The sequence below is a fragment of the Diospyros lotus genome, chromosome 4 (assembly GCF_014633365.1).
Source record: "Diospyros lotus cultivar Yz01 chromosome 4, ASM1463336v1, whole genome shotgun sequence".
NCBI classification, from domain to species: Eukaryota; Viridiplantae; Streptophyta; class Magnoliopsida; order Ericales; family Ebenaceae; genus Diospyros; species Diospyros lotus.
The window spans coordinates 30,277,644-30,293,003 of NC_068341.1; the positions used below are offsets into that span (position 1 = coordinate 30,277,644).

A 15,360-nucleotide genomic window follows, 5' to 3' on the forward strand; every position below is an offset into this window, starting at 1 on the left:
TCAGTGAGTAAAAAAAAAAAAAAGCCTGTGGATATGTGGTCCAAGCGCATGCGGTTAGTCAAAAGTAGTAAGCAAGAGAAATGCTAGGACGTATTCCCCAAAAAAAAAAAAAAATTATTATTATTATTGAGATTATTTCTTAAATGATGAGTCTGAATTTTTATTGGGATTATTTCTTAAATGATGAGTCTGAATTTTTCAATGATGGCTTGAGATTATTGGATGCTAACCTGTGTGTGGACTAAGAGGCTAGAATAGTACGAATAAAGTTGATAGCACTATTGTCAAGACGATTAAACATTAGAGTCAGGGAGCAACTCTAAAGATTGCGAGTTGGCAAGTGAACCTGTGTTGCAATTGACTGGAAGTCAAAAGAGCCGATGGTCAGATGCTAAGAAAGTAATCAGATGATTTCTTTATGATTGGCATAAGATGGTGCCTTAAGGATTGAGCATGATTAAAATGAAATGTTTTTACTCGAGAATTAATTCAAGCAAATTTGAGAATCAAATGAATAGTCTGATGATATAAAATGATCACTTCGAAAAGTACGAGGAGTTATGGATGAATGGATATTAGTTTGGCGACCAAGTAACAAAGGAGCAAGCGATGCAAGGATATTAATATTGAGAGACTCGGAAGATAACGTTAAATTTCGGTCGATGTTAAAAGTTAGATTACGAAAGGAAGATTTCGAGACAGATAGAATCTACTAATAAGATTTCTTGAGAAAATAGTTATATGATTAGAAGATGATTGTGGTCAATTGGCAGAAACTTGAGATTATATCGGGAGATGAATACCTACAAGAATGAGGAAACAATAGAAATCTCGAATAGATTAGCACAAGTAAAGATTAAGCAATGACTAAGTTTGAGATGACTTAAGGTAAGGCATAGCTGGTTTCGAGGATATGTGATGACGTATATTTGTGATAGGATCTAAGGGTACGTGAAATAGTTGATGACATAAAAATATTTCTTTGAGGATCGATTTGATAAAAGTCAAGATGTATCGAGATCAGGGACTGTTGTGCTAAGGTTGGAAGATTATCAAAGCATGATTGATTAGTTCAAGAGAATTGACGTCGTGAAAAATCGGTAATAGAGAAGTGCCAAGAATAAGGATATCGATTGGATGACTTAGTGAAAAGCAAATTGAAAATTGAGGATGTGGATATGAGAGCTGTGGCCTCATTATAATGATGTGGGTATCGGCTTGGATGGGAGTTTAGGTTAAGACTCGTGGCCCAAGGATCGAGTTATGCGGTAATGATTTGAAAGGTATGCATGGTTGACAAGTGTACTTGTCTATGGGTTGATGAGCATGGTCAGTCCAAGGGTTCGGATTTTGATATGCGCATCGGTATTCACAAGTTTTGAATAGGATCTTCTCTAGTTATTTGATCAGTCAGGTGTTAATGTTAAGGATGAAATTTTGAGATTTTAGGACATGTGGCAAATTTCGAGGACGAAATTTTTGTAAGGAGGGGAGAATGTAATACCCTATGTTCGTATGAGGATGCCACGTAATTTCGATGAGTTTAGAATACCGAAAAATTAGCTTGATAGTAGTTATAAGTACCGAATCGGCTATAGGGAGTGCCTCGAGGTGAAATTGTCTAAGGAAAATGATATGGTTTCGATGAGCGTTCCGAGATAGGATTTATGGTATTAAAAGAAATTAGATCGGGAATGATTTTCAGTACAGATAAAATACAGCTGCCATTTAGGCTGAAAAACCGAATCGTTGTAGGAGGCTCCCAAAAAAATCAATGAAACCCTAGGGGGGCTCTGATTTTTCGTAATAATCAACCCTTCAGTAGTTTCGAGATGAAACAATGGCCCGGTGAAGACATTGGGGCAAAATCGTCCTTTTAACTAAGTTTCAAGTTATTAATCTTGTGTTTTCGGTATCGTAATGCCAATTAATTCAGTGTTTGAGGATATTATTGCAATTAGAGAATTATTCTAATCAATTTAGGGTTAAAATGGGATTTAAATATATAATTTTCTAATTTTTATAATACAATATATAATTATACATATATATATAATATATATGCTCGTGCGTAAGGCATTCATAGCCATACCCTGTAACCCACGCCTCTGAAAAATTTTGGAAGCCTTTGCATGCAAATCCCATGCCTCTGCCAACTGATGGTTGCAGTAGAGTGACCTTCACGCCAAGAGAAATGGCCATGGCAGGTTTGGGGCGCTGGCTTGCCTATAAATAGGATGAGAATTGAAGAAGAAAGAAGCAAGAAAATGGAAGATGAAGGCAGCCAGCTCGGGCAAGCCAATGGCCGAGAGAAAGAGGTAGAGAGAACTTGTGAGATCAGAGAGTAGAGCGAGAGAGAGAGAGAGGGGCCGAGAGTGCGAGATCGGAAGAGGGATAGGAGGCAACAGCTTGTGGCAACCATGGCCGCAAGCTCAAGCGATGAAGGGGTGGCCAACGAACAAGGGTGGAGCTGCATCGGGGAAGGAGAAGGTTAGTAGAGGCTGGAGAGGCGGTAGAGATGACCAGGGGGCGCGGCTATAGCAGCCGCAAGGCTACTGTTACAGCAACCAGGCGTGGCAATGGCCGCTGGCAGCGAGCAGGGGCGATGGCGGCTGGTTGCAGTAGGTCGCGATGGTGGCTCCGAAGGCAGCATCGAGCGGCGACGATGGAAGCTAGGCGGTGGCGAGCGGCGGCGCTGGTGCGCGAGGCGCATGGCGGAGGTAGCTCGAGCATCGCAAGTGCAGGCGCGGTGAAGAAATGGAGGTTGAAGATGAAGTGAGGAAGAAATAAAAGAAAAGGAAAAAAAAAAATTATTGTCCTAGAATTGTCTCAATTTATAACGTGCTCGAAAAAGTGGAGCGTTACAGTTGGTATTTGAGCTTAAGTTTATGGGAAGCCTTAAGTGACTCGAATATAGTTGATATCAGAGTTAAATTCCTATTTAGGAGATTCGGGAATTGTCGGTTGAAGGTTTAGAGGTTACTGGATTTAAGTGTTGTAGTGGAAGTGCATGTCTAGGAAAGTTCTGGCTAAGGAAAGACTTGGTATTTAAGTGTGTCCATTTGTGACCCACCTCTCTTTCCTGGGAACTTACCTGGTGTACTATTCACATACAGACACTATTCCAGTATACGGTTACTATTCTCAGTGAATAGTGGAAGCTTGATGAAAGCTAGTACAAACAGAATGATCTAGTTATTGAAGTTAGGATCCGATGATATGATTCGGGTGTAAGGTTAACTTGGTGACCGTGATTCAGAGGAGAATAGTATATATCAAGGATAAGTAAGGAAGGAAACAACACCAGCTGGATACCTTTTGGGCTGAATGTTGGCAAAGAACTCCCAAGTTAAGCGTGCTTGACCTGGGGTAATCCAAGGATGGGTGACCCCTCTGGGAAGTTCGCGTAAGTCCATCAGGGTAAGTTGTTCTGGTCCTTTTTATCGCTCGATGCAGGATGTTACAGGTGGTATCAGAGCCGACCCCCGAGCCTCTGAGCGCGGTGGTGGGGCAAACCTCAGCGAGGATGCTGAGTCCCCAAAGGGGGGTGCGTGTAGGCACCTTAGGCGAATCCTACATCGGCCATGCAAGAGGGGGAGATCTGGGATTAGTTGTAAGGTCGCATGACGAGGACGTCATGTGCTCAAACAGGGGAGAATGTAATACCCCGGGAGCCCAGAGGAGAATAGTATATATCGAGAATAAGTAAGGAAGAAAACAACACCAGCTGGATACCTTTTAGGCTGAATGTTGGCAAAGAACTCCCAAGTTAAGCGTGTTTGACCTGGGGTAATCCAATGATGGGTGACCCCCCTGGAAAGTTCGCGTAGGTCCATCAGAGTAAGTTGTTTCGGTCCTTCTTATCGCTCGATACGGTATGTTACATTATCTTTCTTAAAGTGTCTTCTTTGAGTAAATTTTCGTTTTTTCATGAATCTATTAAATCTCCTAATAAACATTGCAAAGTGTTCGTCCTCACTGTCTTGTGAATCTTGGTTGTCGGTTTCTATCTTAAAAGCTACATTTTTGTTTTTCTTTGACTCATCTTCATCATTTATTTTCATCAAAATTTCATGAGTCATTAGTGATCCTAACAAGGTATCAAAGGTTAGGGTATCTAGGTCTTTGGCTTCCATTATGGCGGTGACTTTTGGATCCCAAATTCTAGGAAGACTCCCTTAACACTTTTCTAACTTTTTCTGCATTTGGATATGTTTTTCCTAGAGATTCTAAACCTGAAACTATATCATTGAATCTAGTAAACATATCTTTTATGGACTCATCTTCTTTCATGGAAAATAATTCATAATCATGAACAAGTAAACTAATTTTTGTTTCTTTTACCTGTTTTGTACCTTCATGTGTTACCTCTAGTTTGTCCCATATTTCTTTGGCAGTCTTGCAAGTTGATATACGGTTGAATTCTTCTGCACTTAGGGCACATATCAATGCATTCATTGCTTTTGCATTGATCTCCATGTTCCTCCTTTCTTCTTTCGTCCAAGTTTCAATTTTTTTCATATCGGCCAAACTAATATCCTTCTTGATGGCTTGCATAAGAGTAGAATCCTGCATAAGATAAATTTGCATTCTTGCTTTCCAATAATTATAGTTAGTACCATCAAATAAAGGTGGACGAGCTGTACTTTTACCCTCGGTATGGGATGAACTAGCAAAATGAGCCATAGATGGATCTTGTCCCTAGGTTGTTAGACCTATTTAAAGAAATGGGAATTAGGCTTTGATACCAATTGATAGAATAGAAAGGCTATGGCACACACCAAGAGGGGGGATGAATTGGTATATTAAATTTTTTTTTGGTAAATAGATATGTTGTTTGAGAAGACCACGGCTTCGATTAAAACTCAAGACCTTAAAATAGCACAATGAGGGATATAAATATGTGAAACAAGAGAGAAATAAAAGGAATGCTTGAAAAGATAAAATGAAAAGACCACAAGCATACAAGAACACAAGGATTTATAGTGGTTCGGCTTAACTAAGTCTAATCCACTACCTTAGCTCCTCACTAAGGATTTTCAAGCAAAACACTATAACTCTCCTATCACACCGGATAGGCCCTCTAGCATTAAGCTAGGAAGATACAAACCTCTTGCTTAAATAAGCAAGCCCTCTAGCAAACCTAGGTAACAAAACCCCCCACTTTGACAAGTAGGTCCTCTAGCTATACAAGCTAGAAACATAAGAAATGATACAAGAGATTAGTTTGCCCACTTAATTACAATGTAATCAAGAATAAATACAAGGCTACAAATTATGCTTTGAAATAAATAAAATACAAGTCTTGAGAGCAAGAGACTTAGGGCACAATTAAAGCACGATTGATGAGCACTTGGGAGTTAGTTGATAGATTGCTTCAGTAGTTCAAATTCTTCTTCTTGACTTGCATTCATAGAGGTTTGAAAGACAGAACTTGAAATCATCCCGTTGTAAGTGGAGACACCATCATGGAAGAAGGAATTTTGACCGTTAAAAACTGTTTGCCATAGAGACTGTCGACATCTTATTTTCAAACTGTTGACAAATTAATTCAAATTTAAACAACTGTCGACATTTTGACAAAACTGTTGACAATGTTGATGCAGTGACTGTCGACATTTAGAAACCGAGAGCATGCAAAAATCATGTCAATAGTTTAATTAAGACTGTCGACAGATTGGGCTAAAAATTAAAGAATTGGTCTACAGTTTATGATATACTGTCGACATTTTCTCCCAAATAAAAGATATTGTCGACATGTTCTTTCAGAACTGTCGACATTTTCTAAAAAGAACTCTTTGAATCATAAGACTATCTTTCTCCTTTTTGATTTATTAATATTGAAAATATGTTTAACATAATATCAAGTAAAAGGATTTTTTGGGAAAACAAGGATTTTTTTTTTGGGAAAACATATTTAAATAATGATTTTGATTTGGATAACATTTTGATTGAAACGAGTGTAAATATATTTTGCCAAGCAAACCATTCGAATTGATCATCATCAAAACTTAAAGCAAAGAAGCAAATTATCAAGCTTGACGCCAATAGGGCTGCCAAATATTTAAATCAAGTACAATTGATGGCAACGTTATCTTTTAGGTGTAAACCACTACAACTACCATACAACTAAAAAGAAATTCATCAATGCAACTAAAAGGAAGTTCATCTATTATCTAATTATTACTATGTCCTTGGGTCATGACATTTGGTTACATGGAAAAGTAAAAACTAGAACATAAAGTTGGACAATGATTTGTCATCTGTAAGCTAATGTGGCTTAAGATCATTCTAGATGATTTGGGAATTTAGAGAAATCATAACATGAAGTTGTACTCTGATATGTCAGCTATTAACATTGCACATAACCCTGTGCAACATGATTGAACCAAGCATGTGGAGATAGACAGGCACTTCATTAAAGAAAAAATAGAAGCAGTATTTATCAGCCTACCCTATGTGGCTTCTGAAGAACAGATTGTGGCTGTTTTGACTAAGGGGCTTCCTCCAAATAGATTCCAGAAACTAACAAGCAAGCTGCAAATGACACATATTCATTCACCAGCTTGAGTGATGAAAATTCGTGACAGCTTTGACAGTTTGTGGCTTTCGGTTTACATTTTTGAGTGATAGTGATTGATAGTAATTGATTCCCCCATTTTTTTCTTCCTCTAATTTAGGATCTAATATCTAGATACCTCTGATTTAGGATCTGAATCCTTTATTTTAGGAATCAGTTCCTTTGATTTAGGATCTGCATTCCTCCTTAGAAAGTACAGCACATTGTATATAAATACAGAAAAGGTGTACATATGAAATACAAGATTTCTATTCCAATTTACGATGATGCTATAGAATTCATCTTCAACAAAACTGGTCATTTCAAGTTAATTTATATCCTATTCGAATAATGGTAAATCTTAATTTCAGAACTCTTGTATTCACTCATCTTACATCACTAGTCCATCAAGAATTGGCATTGCAAAGTCCATTTTGAAATATGTTTTGGATTATTTTAATTAGTTTAATTATTATGTTATTCTCCATTATCCTAATTTTTGTGTTTCTAATTATATTGTAGATATCTGTCCATATGTATATTTATATCTTTAGACCTTTATATTTTTTTTATTATTATGTTTTCCTAAAATTTTGGGTTTTTACACAACCTGTTCAGATAACCTCCATATATGTTTTTGATTTATCTCTCATTTATACCTTAAGAGTCAATCCTAATCCTTCTCAAATTCTCTTCCAATAATATGTATATATCATTGTGATTTTTCCTTACTTATCCCAGACTTAGTCAAGTTTATCCTCAATTTAGACTTTCAATTCAATCTAAATCCCTCCAAGACTATGATAATCTACCTGATTTCTATCTCCAAGTATCCAAGTTTTGGATGAGTAATGCCTCTTCAACTAGGAATTAGTTTGTTTCCAATTCTGATTTATCCCCAAATTTAGTTTCTTGTACCCTAATTCCTCCATAACTATGATAATCCATATCATCTCAATTTTCCCTTGTATGTATCTCCTTCTAAAAATTTGGGCGTCACATTTTTGGAGTCCCTCAAATTTTTGAAAAGTTCTCAACAATTTTGGAAACAAAAACCCCAAACTTAAATGAAATTTTAAATTTTCATTGTCAAAATAGTGAAAAGCACATTAGAAATTGAAAATGGAAAGCCTACCAAATAGGCCCTAACTTATTTACACATTGCATTTTCAATTATTGATAAGCTTTTCTGCTTTTTAATGTCTTGTTTTCCCTTATTTCTTTTTTTCCTTTTCTTTTCGGTTTTAGGAAGCAAAAGATCCGCTTGTGAAGGCTGTGCTAGATGGTCGTCAGCTGGCTTTAAAGGTAATGCATGTTATTATCCATTATTTGGTCATCTATTATGCGTTGATGATCTTGTGTTCTTCATTGTTCTTAATGTACATGATGTTTTAACTTTCTTATATAGTTTAAGCTCCATGGTGTCTATTGACTTTTCAGATAAGTGCAAATTCCGTATACGGGTTTACAGGAGCTACTGTTGGTCAATTACCATGTATAGAGATATCTTCAAGTGTTACAAGCTATGGTGATATATCCTTACTTAATTGTATTTCTTGCTAATGCAGTACAAAAACTTGGATTTGAAATTTTGACGTATTTCTATTTGAGCCCTTATGAGTTACCTATCCTAAAGGTCGACAGATGATCGAGCATACAAAGAAACTTGTGGAAGAGAAATTTACAGTACTTGGGGGTTATGAGCACAATGCTGAGGTAATCATTTGTCTGTTGGAAAATTTATTTTATTTGCAAGGACAGCTACAATGAAAAATTACAATTAACGTTATGTTCTCTGCCAGCATTTCACATTGAAATGGATTCTAAAAAACTAAATCCAGCAGCTAAATAATAATCTTTTTACATGTTCTTCTTTCAAGTTTGTCTAAAATTGTACTGTCGTTGATGCTAATGATCCAGACTGATAGACTAGAGAACTTGAGGCAGTAAATGGTCAAGGCCAAGAATCATGGCAAGATACCAATGAATAGAATTGGAAGGTTCTTTTCGTTTTTCATGATGACATCTTCAAGGAAATAACATTATTGTTAAATCCTTCCTGCAAATATTGCACAAAGGCACCCAAAAAATTTGTTGATAATTGCTTTTATATTTACTAAAGCTTCCAGTCTTCCAAAAATCCTTGTGATAATTGTATAATTACTTCTATTGGCCTTCTTAGTGATTTCTTCAGTTAGTAGGATTAAAACTTTATAGGTTGTTTGTTGTTTTTAGTGATTTTGGTTATGGGCTCAATTTGGTGTTTTGACGGTGACTGTTTCAACCTTTATTTATTTCTTCTTTCAGAACATATGCTGGAAACTGAATATATACTCTCTATTTTATTATACTATTGGTTGATTTTAATTATTGCTCCTACCATTCTAAAACCACTAGCTTTCTTGTGTATCTTTCAGCATTAGCATCCATTCTTTTCTCAAAATACTTGTTAGTTTCTCTTGAGTGTGTTTTTACTCTCTGCTTTATAGTTCACTCTAAGATATCTCAATGCATTAGGCTGCATTCTCTTTACTGTTTTTAAATCATTTTTAGTTTTTAATTTTCTAAAATAATGAAAACGTGTTCTCTTTACTGTTTTTAAAAATGTATTTTTGAAAACAAAAAAAAATTGTATAGAAAACTCAAAACAACAAAAAATTGTTTTGAGTGTTTTCATTCAAAAATAAACTCTAAATTTAAAACACATTTATTTATTCATATTTTATTATTGTAATGGAAAATTTTTTTCAAAATTCATTAACTTTAAAATGTATATATATTTTTTAATAATATATTAACATTAAATATTTCTAATTTACTAAATAATCAAATTTATTGAATAAAATATTATTAAAAAAATATTTTCAAAATTTCAAAGAGAACGCGTTTTCTAATTTTCTGTTTTGAGAAATAGTTTTTTAAAATGACAAAGAGAACGCGTTTTCAATTTTCTAAAAATAGATTATCAAAACAGAAAATTAAAAATGAATTCAAAACTCAAAATTAAAAATTGAAAAGCAAAGAGAATGCAACCTTAGTATCTTTGGTTTGTTTCTCCAACAACAATATATAAGGCCTGAATTTCACTATATGGGGTTGACTACATAAATTCTAGCTCATCAGTCTTGTTTTGTCCATGGTATTATTTTGTAAGGCCCTTATAACCTAGGTTACATGGACTCGAGACGGGTGTAGAATATGGATATGTATTCGAAAGTCAGACTTGTCAATTTTATGAATTTTAGTATACAAGGATAAGTGTCTAGTCGTAGGACACAAATATAGGGATACGACATAGAGAGCAATAAATGTTACTACCCTACCACTACACCTAAATATCTTTGATCTTTTAGTTCTAAAGGATTCATGAACTGATAACTATATATATGTAATTTTAAATTACATTAAATTAATATTTTTTAAAAAATTGATAAAAGTTACATATATTCTCATCTAAATTATAGAAAGAATATATAAAATATATATCTTTTTTTGTTGGAAGAAACCGAGATATAAGTCACGAACTAAACTCCTAGATGAAGGAAGAGTTTAGATAAGGTAATAGTCCTAGATGGGGAAGGAGTGTAAAGAGATCAACAGTAGATAATATCTGCAGTTTTATAGATATATCTAATGTATATTTGTAAAATTAAATGAAGGTTATCTACAGTTGTAAAATAGGAGTATTTTTAGGAGATTTTTTAGATTTCTCTTTGTATAAATATCCTCGTAAAGCTAATGAATAAATTACGGGTGAATGATTGATTTCCCCTAGTTATTCTTTCATGGTATCAGAGCCAGATTTCTATTGGCCTAATTTTTCTTAAAACCATCCCAAGTAGACGGATTGAGTCTCCAAGATGGTCGATGACTCCAGCAGTGAGGTAACAACCTCTAATCCTTCTCCGGCAAGGACTCTTCCTGCAGCTCCATCTCTCACGACAGCCTTGGAAAGTCCTTCTCTTCAGATTACAAAATATAAATTGAATGGAACCAATTTCCAAGAATGGTTCCCAATCAGTCCTGTTGGTGGTTAGAGGCAAGGGCAAGGAAGGCTACTTAACTGGTGATGTGGCGAGGCAAGGGCAAAGAAGGCTACTTAACTGGTGATGTGGCGAGACCAAGTATAGAGTCTGCTGGTTCAAGTATATGGGAAGCCGAGAATGGCATTGTTATGGCTTGGTTAGTAAATTCAATGGAGCCTAAAATCGGTAGGACATATCTCTTCTACAAGATAACTTGTGAGATATGGAAGGCTGTTCAAGAAATATATTCTGATCTAGAGAATTTTGCCTAATGTTTTCAAGTTAGATCTCTTATTCGAACCACAAAACAAGGTACAAACTTGGTCACTAAATATTTCAATACTTTAACAGCTTTGTGGCAAGAGATGGATCTCTTTTATGAGATAAAATGGGAGTGCACAGCAGATAATAGAAAATATGGTAAGATGATGGAGAAGGAGAGAGTTTTTGATTTCCTTCATGGCTTAAATTCAGAGTTAGATGAAGTTAGGGGTCGGTTGCTAGGGATGAAACCCTTCCCAACCATCAGGGAAGCGTTTGCTAAAGTTAGAAGGGAAGAAAGTAGGAAGAAAGTTATGCTCCTAGAGTCCGGACATCCTATCAATGAAATCTATTCCCCTGCATCAGCCTTAAACACTTTTAAGGGCAAGACTTCTTTATCCTCTAAAGGAGAGGCTGCAAGAGAAAAACAATGGTGTGATCATTGTAATTGACCTTATCATACTCGAGAGATGTGCTAGAAAATCCATGGAAAACCAACAAATTGGAAGCTTAGAAATCAAAGAAAAGGAGGACATACAGCAGGCCAATCAGCCTATATGGTAGAAGCTGAGAAGGGGAATTCAACACCTTTTACTCTTACTGCAAATCAGCTGGAAGTATTACAACAATTAATCAGTCAATCCCAGATGGTCAAAACTGAGAATGCAGATAATCTTACTCCTGTGGCTTCCTTAGTCACAAAAGGTAATATTGCACTCTCTTGTATCTCAAAGAATTCCTACCAGCAGTTGGATCATAGATATGGGTGCCTCAGACCATATGACAGGTTCTCTATATTTGTTGTCCAATTTTGAATTATGTGATAAACCTATGAATGTTTCTATGGATGATGGTACTATATCCTTGGCAAAGGGAAAAGGAACAGCTGTGATAGGAGGTCTAATGCTTAAATCAGTTCTTTATGTCCCAAACTTGCAGTGTAACTTAATTTCAGTAAGCAGATTGACTAATGATAGGGATTTTTGTGTAATATTCTCCAAATCATCTTGTGTTTTTCAAGATCTATCCTTAGGGAAGATGATTGGCAGTGTTGAGATGAAATGAGGGCTTTATCAAACATCAAGGCATGATCATTCTACTGCATGTAGGTCTCAGTTTTTATATTCTTTAGCTCTTGTTTCAGATTCAAACATTATGTTATGGCATCAGCAATTAGGACATCCAAGTTTTGAATATCTTAAATTCTTGTATTCCTCTTTGTGTAGCAATAAAACTCACAATTTGTCTTGTGAGCAGTGTATTCTTGCAAAACAGACCAGAAAATCTCACCCTAATCATGTTTATACTCCTTCCACATCTTTTCACTTAGTCCATAGTGATATTTGGGGGCCATCTTGCACTTCAAATCTCACTAATACACGATGGTTCATCACTTTTATTGATGACCATACAAGGATGTGTTGAGTATTTTTAATGAAAGAAAAATCTGAAGCGTTTTCGATATTCAAAAAGTTTCATCACATGGTCAAGAATGTGTTTCAAACCTCAGTCCATGTCTTGAGAACCAATAATGGAAGAGAACATTTCTCCAATGAGTTTAATTCATATTTAATTGAGCATGGTATCATTCACCAAAGCTCATGTCCTTATAACCCCCAACAAAATGGAATTGCTAAAAGAAAAAATCGTCACCTACTTGAAACAACAAGAGCCATGATGTTTACTACTTCTGTTCCAATTTCATATTGGGGGGAAACCATATTAACCTCAGCCTATCTCATCAACCGCCTACCCTCCAAAGTCTTAAAGTTTAGGACTCCTTTGGCTGTCCTTCTTGACGTTTTCCCTCACTATGATAGTCCTAAACTCCCTTATCTCTCGAGTGTTTGGATGCACTGTTTTTGTTCACCAAAGTCCAATCTCTTCATCCAAACTAGACCCTAAGGCCATCAAGTGCATTTTTGTGGGATATTCTCCAACACAAGGATACAAATGCTACAATCCTAATACTCGCAAATTTGTTGTCTCCTATGATATATCTTTCCTTGAAACTCAGCCGTTTTTTCAGCTTACTTCTCACCCAAAAAAAGTCACCCATTGGACTCCTCCGGTTCTAGACTCTTCTTCTTTGATTCCTCTCGCTAGTTCTAATCCGATAATTCCATCACATGTGTTTGAATTTGATTAAGGAGGAGAGAATGAAAGAGACCAAATCCAGAAGAGTGATCAAATTCAAACTGAACAACCACTATTGGTGTATTCAAGGAAGCCTCGTGACACTCAATATCAGCAGCAGTCCATATCATTTGAACCGAAGGTGAGTCCAGAAAAATTACAGAAACATGAGGTTGAGAGGGAGGCTGATATTCATGGAAATAGAGAAGAAGTGCAGCAACAACATGAGCAAGAGTATGATCTAGATGTTCCCATTGCTTGGAGGAAAGGAATCAGAACTTGCACTAAGTATCCTATTTCTAAATTTCTGGGATATTCAAAACTGTCTTCTAAATTCAAGGCATTTACAGAAAGCATCGATGATGAGGCTGTCCCTAAGGATATTTACTATGCACTACAAGAGGAAAAATGAAGGAAAGCGGTTATGGAAGAAATGCTAGCCCTCGAAAAGAATGGCACCTGGGAAACAGTGGATCTTCCATATGGAAAGCACACAGTTGGCAGCAAATGGATTTTTACCATAAAGTACAACTCGGATGGGAGAGTGGATAGATACAAAGCAAGGCTTGTACCTCAAGGTTTTACTCACACACAAGGCCTTGACTATGAGGAAACATTTGCACCGTTGGCCAAACATAACTCTATCCAGGTGTTATTGTCATTGGCAGTGAATTTGGATAGGAAACTCTATCAACTAGACATAAAAAATGCTTTCTTGAATGGTGAACTGGAAGAAGAGATCTACATGAGAATTCTCCTTGGTTTTGAAAGGAAAGACAGAAGAGGAAAGGTATGTAGATTGAAAAAATCCTTGTGTGGTCTAAAACAATCTCCTAGGGCATGGTTCAAAAGGTTTAGTGACACACTAAACCACCTAGGATACAAGCAAGGACAAGTAAATCACACTCTCTTTACAAAAGTTGATTGCGAAGGTGAGAAAACTATCCTAATAGTCTATTTAGATGATATAATCATCACAGGAGAGAATTCTCAAGAGATAGAAAGGTTGAAGCAGCAATTGAAGGAAGTTTTTGAAGTAAAAGACTTGGGAGAGATGAGATATTTTTTGGGAATTGAAGTAGCAAAAAGCAGCGAAGGTATTTTTCTATCTCAAAGAAAATACATTCTAGATCTTCTAAAAGAGACGGAAAGCTTGGTTGTAAGCCTGTGAGCACTCCCTTAGAGCCTAATTGGAAAAATAAAAGGGAGAAAAATGGGGAACAATTGGTAGATGTTGGAAGATTTCAACGTTTGGTGGAAAATTAATTTATCTATCTCACACACGACCATATATTGTGTATGTAGTGAGCATCATCAATCAATTCATGCATTCCCCAACCAAAAGACACCTAGAAGCTGCATATCATATTCTTAGATATTTGAAAGGGACTCTCGGGAATTGAATGCTATTCAAGAAAATTGAGGACAACTTATTTCTCTCTTATTCCTTTGAGATTAGAAAAACTTCAGTTAAGGGTTTGACTCTTCAAAAATAGAGTAGAGGTGGCAGCAAGAAGCTCGTAGAGAAGATGTCACAAATTCACAGGTTGGAAGTAGTTGTGGAGAACATGTTGCAGGCTGGAAGTAGTTGCGAGACCATCACTAAATGTGTTCATCACAAGTGAAGATCTCGTTGAGAGTAAGATAGTCATGATTTGATCCAACCGGGTGATGTAGAACCCGAACCAAAGAAACAAGAGTAATTCTAATTACTCAAACCAAATCTTATTAATCAATATTATGCATCAAAGTTTGACCTACAATACATTACTAAAGGATTATATATAGATAACTAATAGATAAAAATCTACTCTAACTGGGATTTCTTGACCCAATCTAATTATGATTCTGAAGATAATCCAAATCTAATTAGGATTTTAGGAAATAAAAGAAATCAAAAGGAACTAGGAAACAAATTAAAAATAAGTAAATTAGAAAATAATATTAATTTCTACTTTTACATCTAAAATATTTTTCCCAAAGCATTTGTTTCTACGATCTTCATCACTAGGTATATTGTTTACACAACCAAATACGAGTTGTGCGAACCCAAATCTGGGTTTTTCTTTGAGATTGATGAATGTAGTCGTATTCGATTGCAGATAATCGACTCCAACACATATTCCATACCAATATCGGTGTCATGTTGTTTCGACACCAATACAACACTGGCAAGTGTCAAGTCCATGCAACATAGCTTGTAACTCATATGGTCCCTAAAATTCTCCTACCATTTTTCTTTGTATTCCTCTATGTCTTTCGCTAAATGCTTGTTCCATTCCATCCATCCTCCTCGTAAGAGCTACTATTCATCTTCTCACATGACCAACACATCTTAATCATATCTCATGAATTTTATTTTTAATAGGAGCCACTATT

At 35.9% G+C, this 15,360-nt stretch overlaps 1 protein-coding gene across 1 annotated transcript in view; it reads left to right on the forward strand.

Annotated features, from left to right (window-relative positions):
- LOC127799508 (DNA polymerase delta catalytic subunit) overlaps nt 1-15,360 on the forward strand; it is a 118,130-nt gene that overhangs the window by 86,336 nt on the left and 16,434 nt on the right. Inside the window, exons 18-20 of the mRNA XM_052333593.1 lie at nt 7,808-7,864; nt 8,000-8,087; nt 8,196-8,275. Of these exons, the coding sequence (XP_052189553.1) occupies nt 7,808-7,864; nt 8,000-8,087; nt 8,196-8,275 (225 nt within the window). The remainder of the gene's footprint in view (nt 1-7,807; nt 7,865-7,999; nt 8,088-8,195; nt 8,276-15,360) is intronic.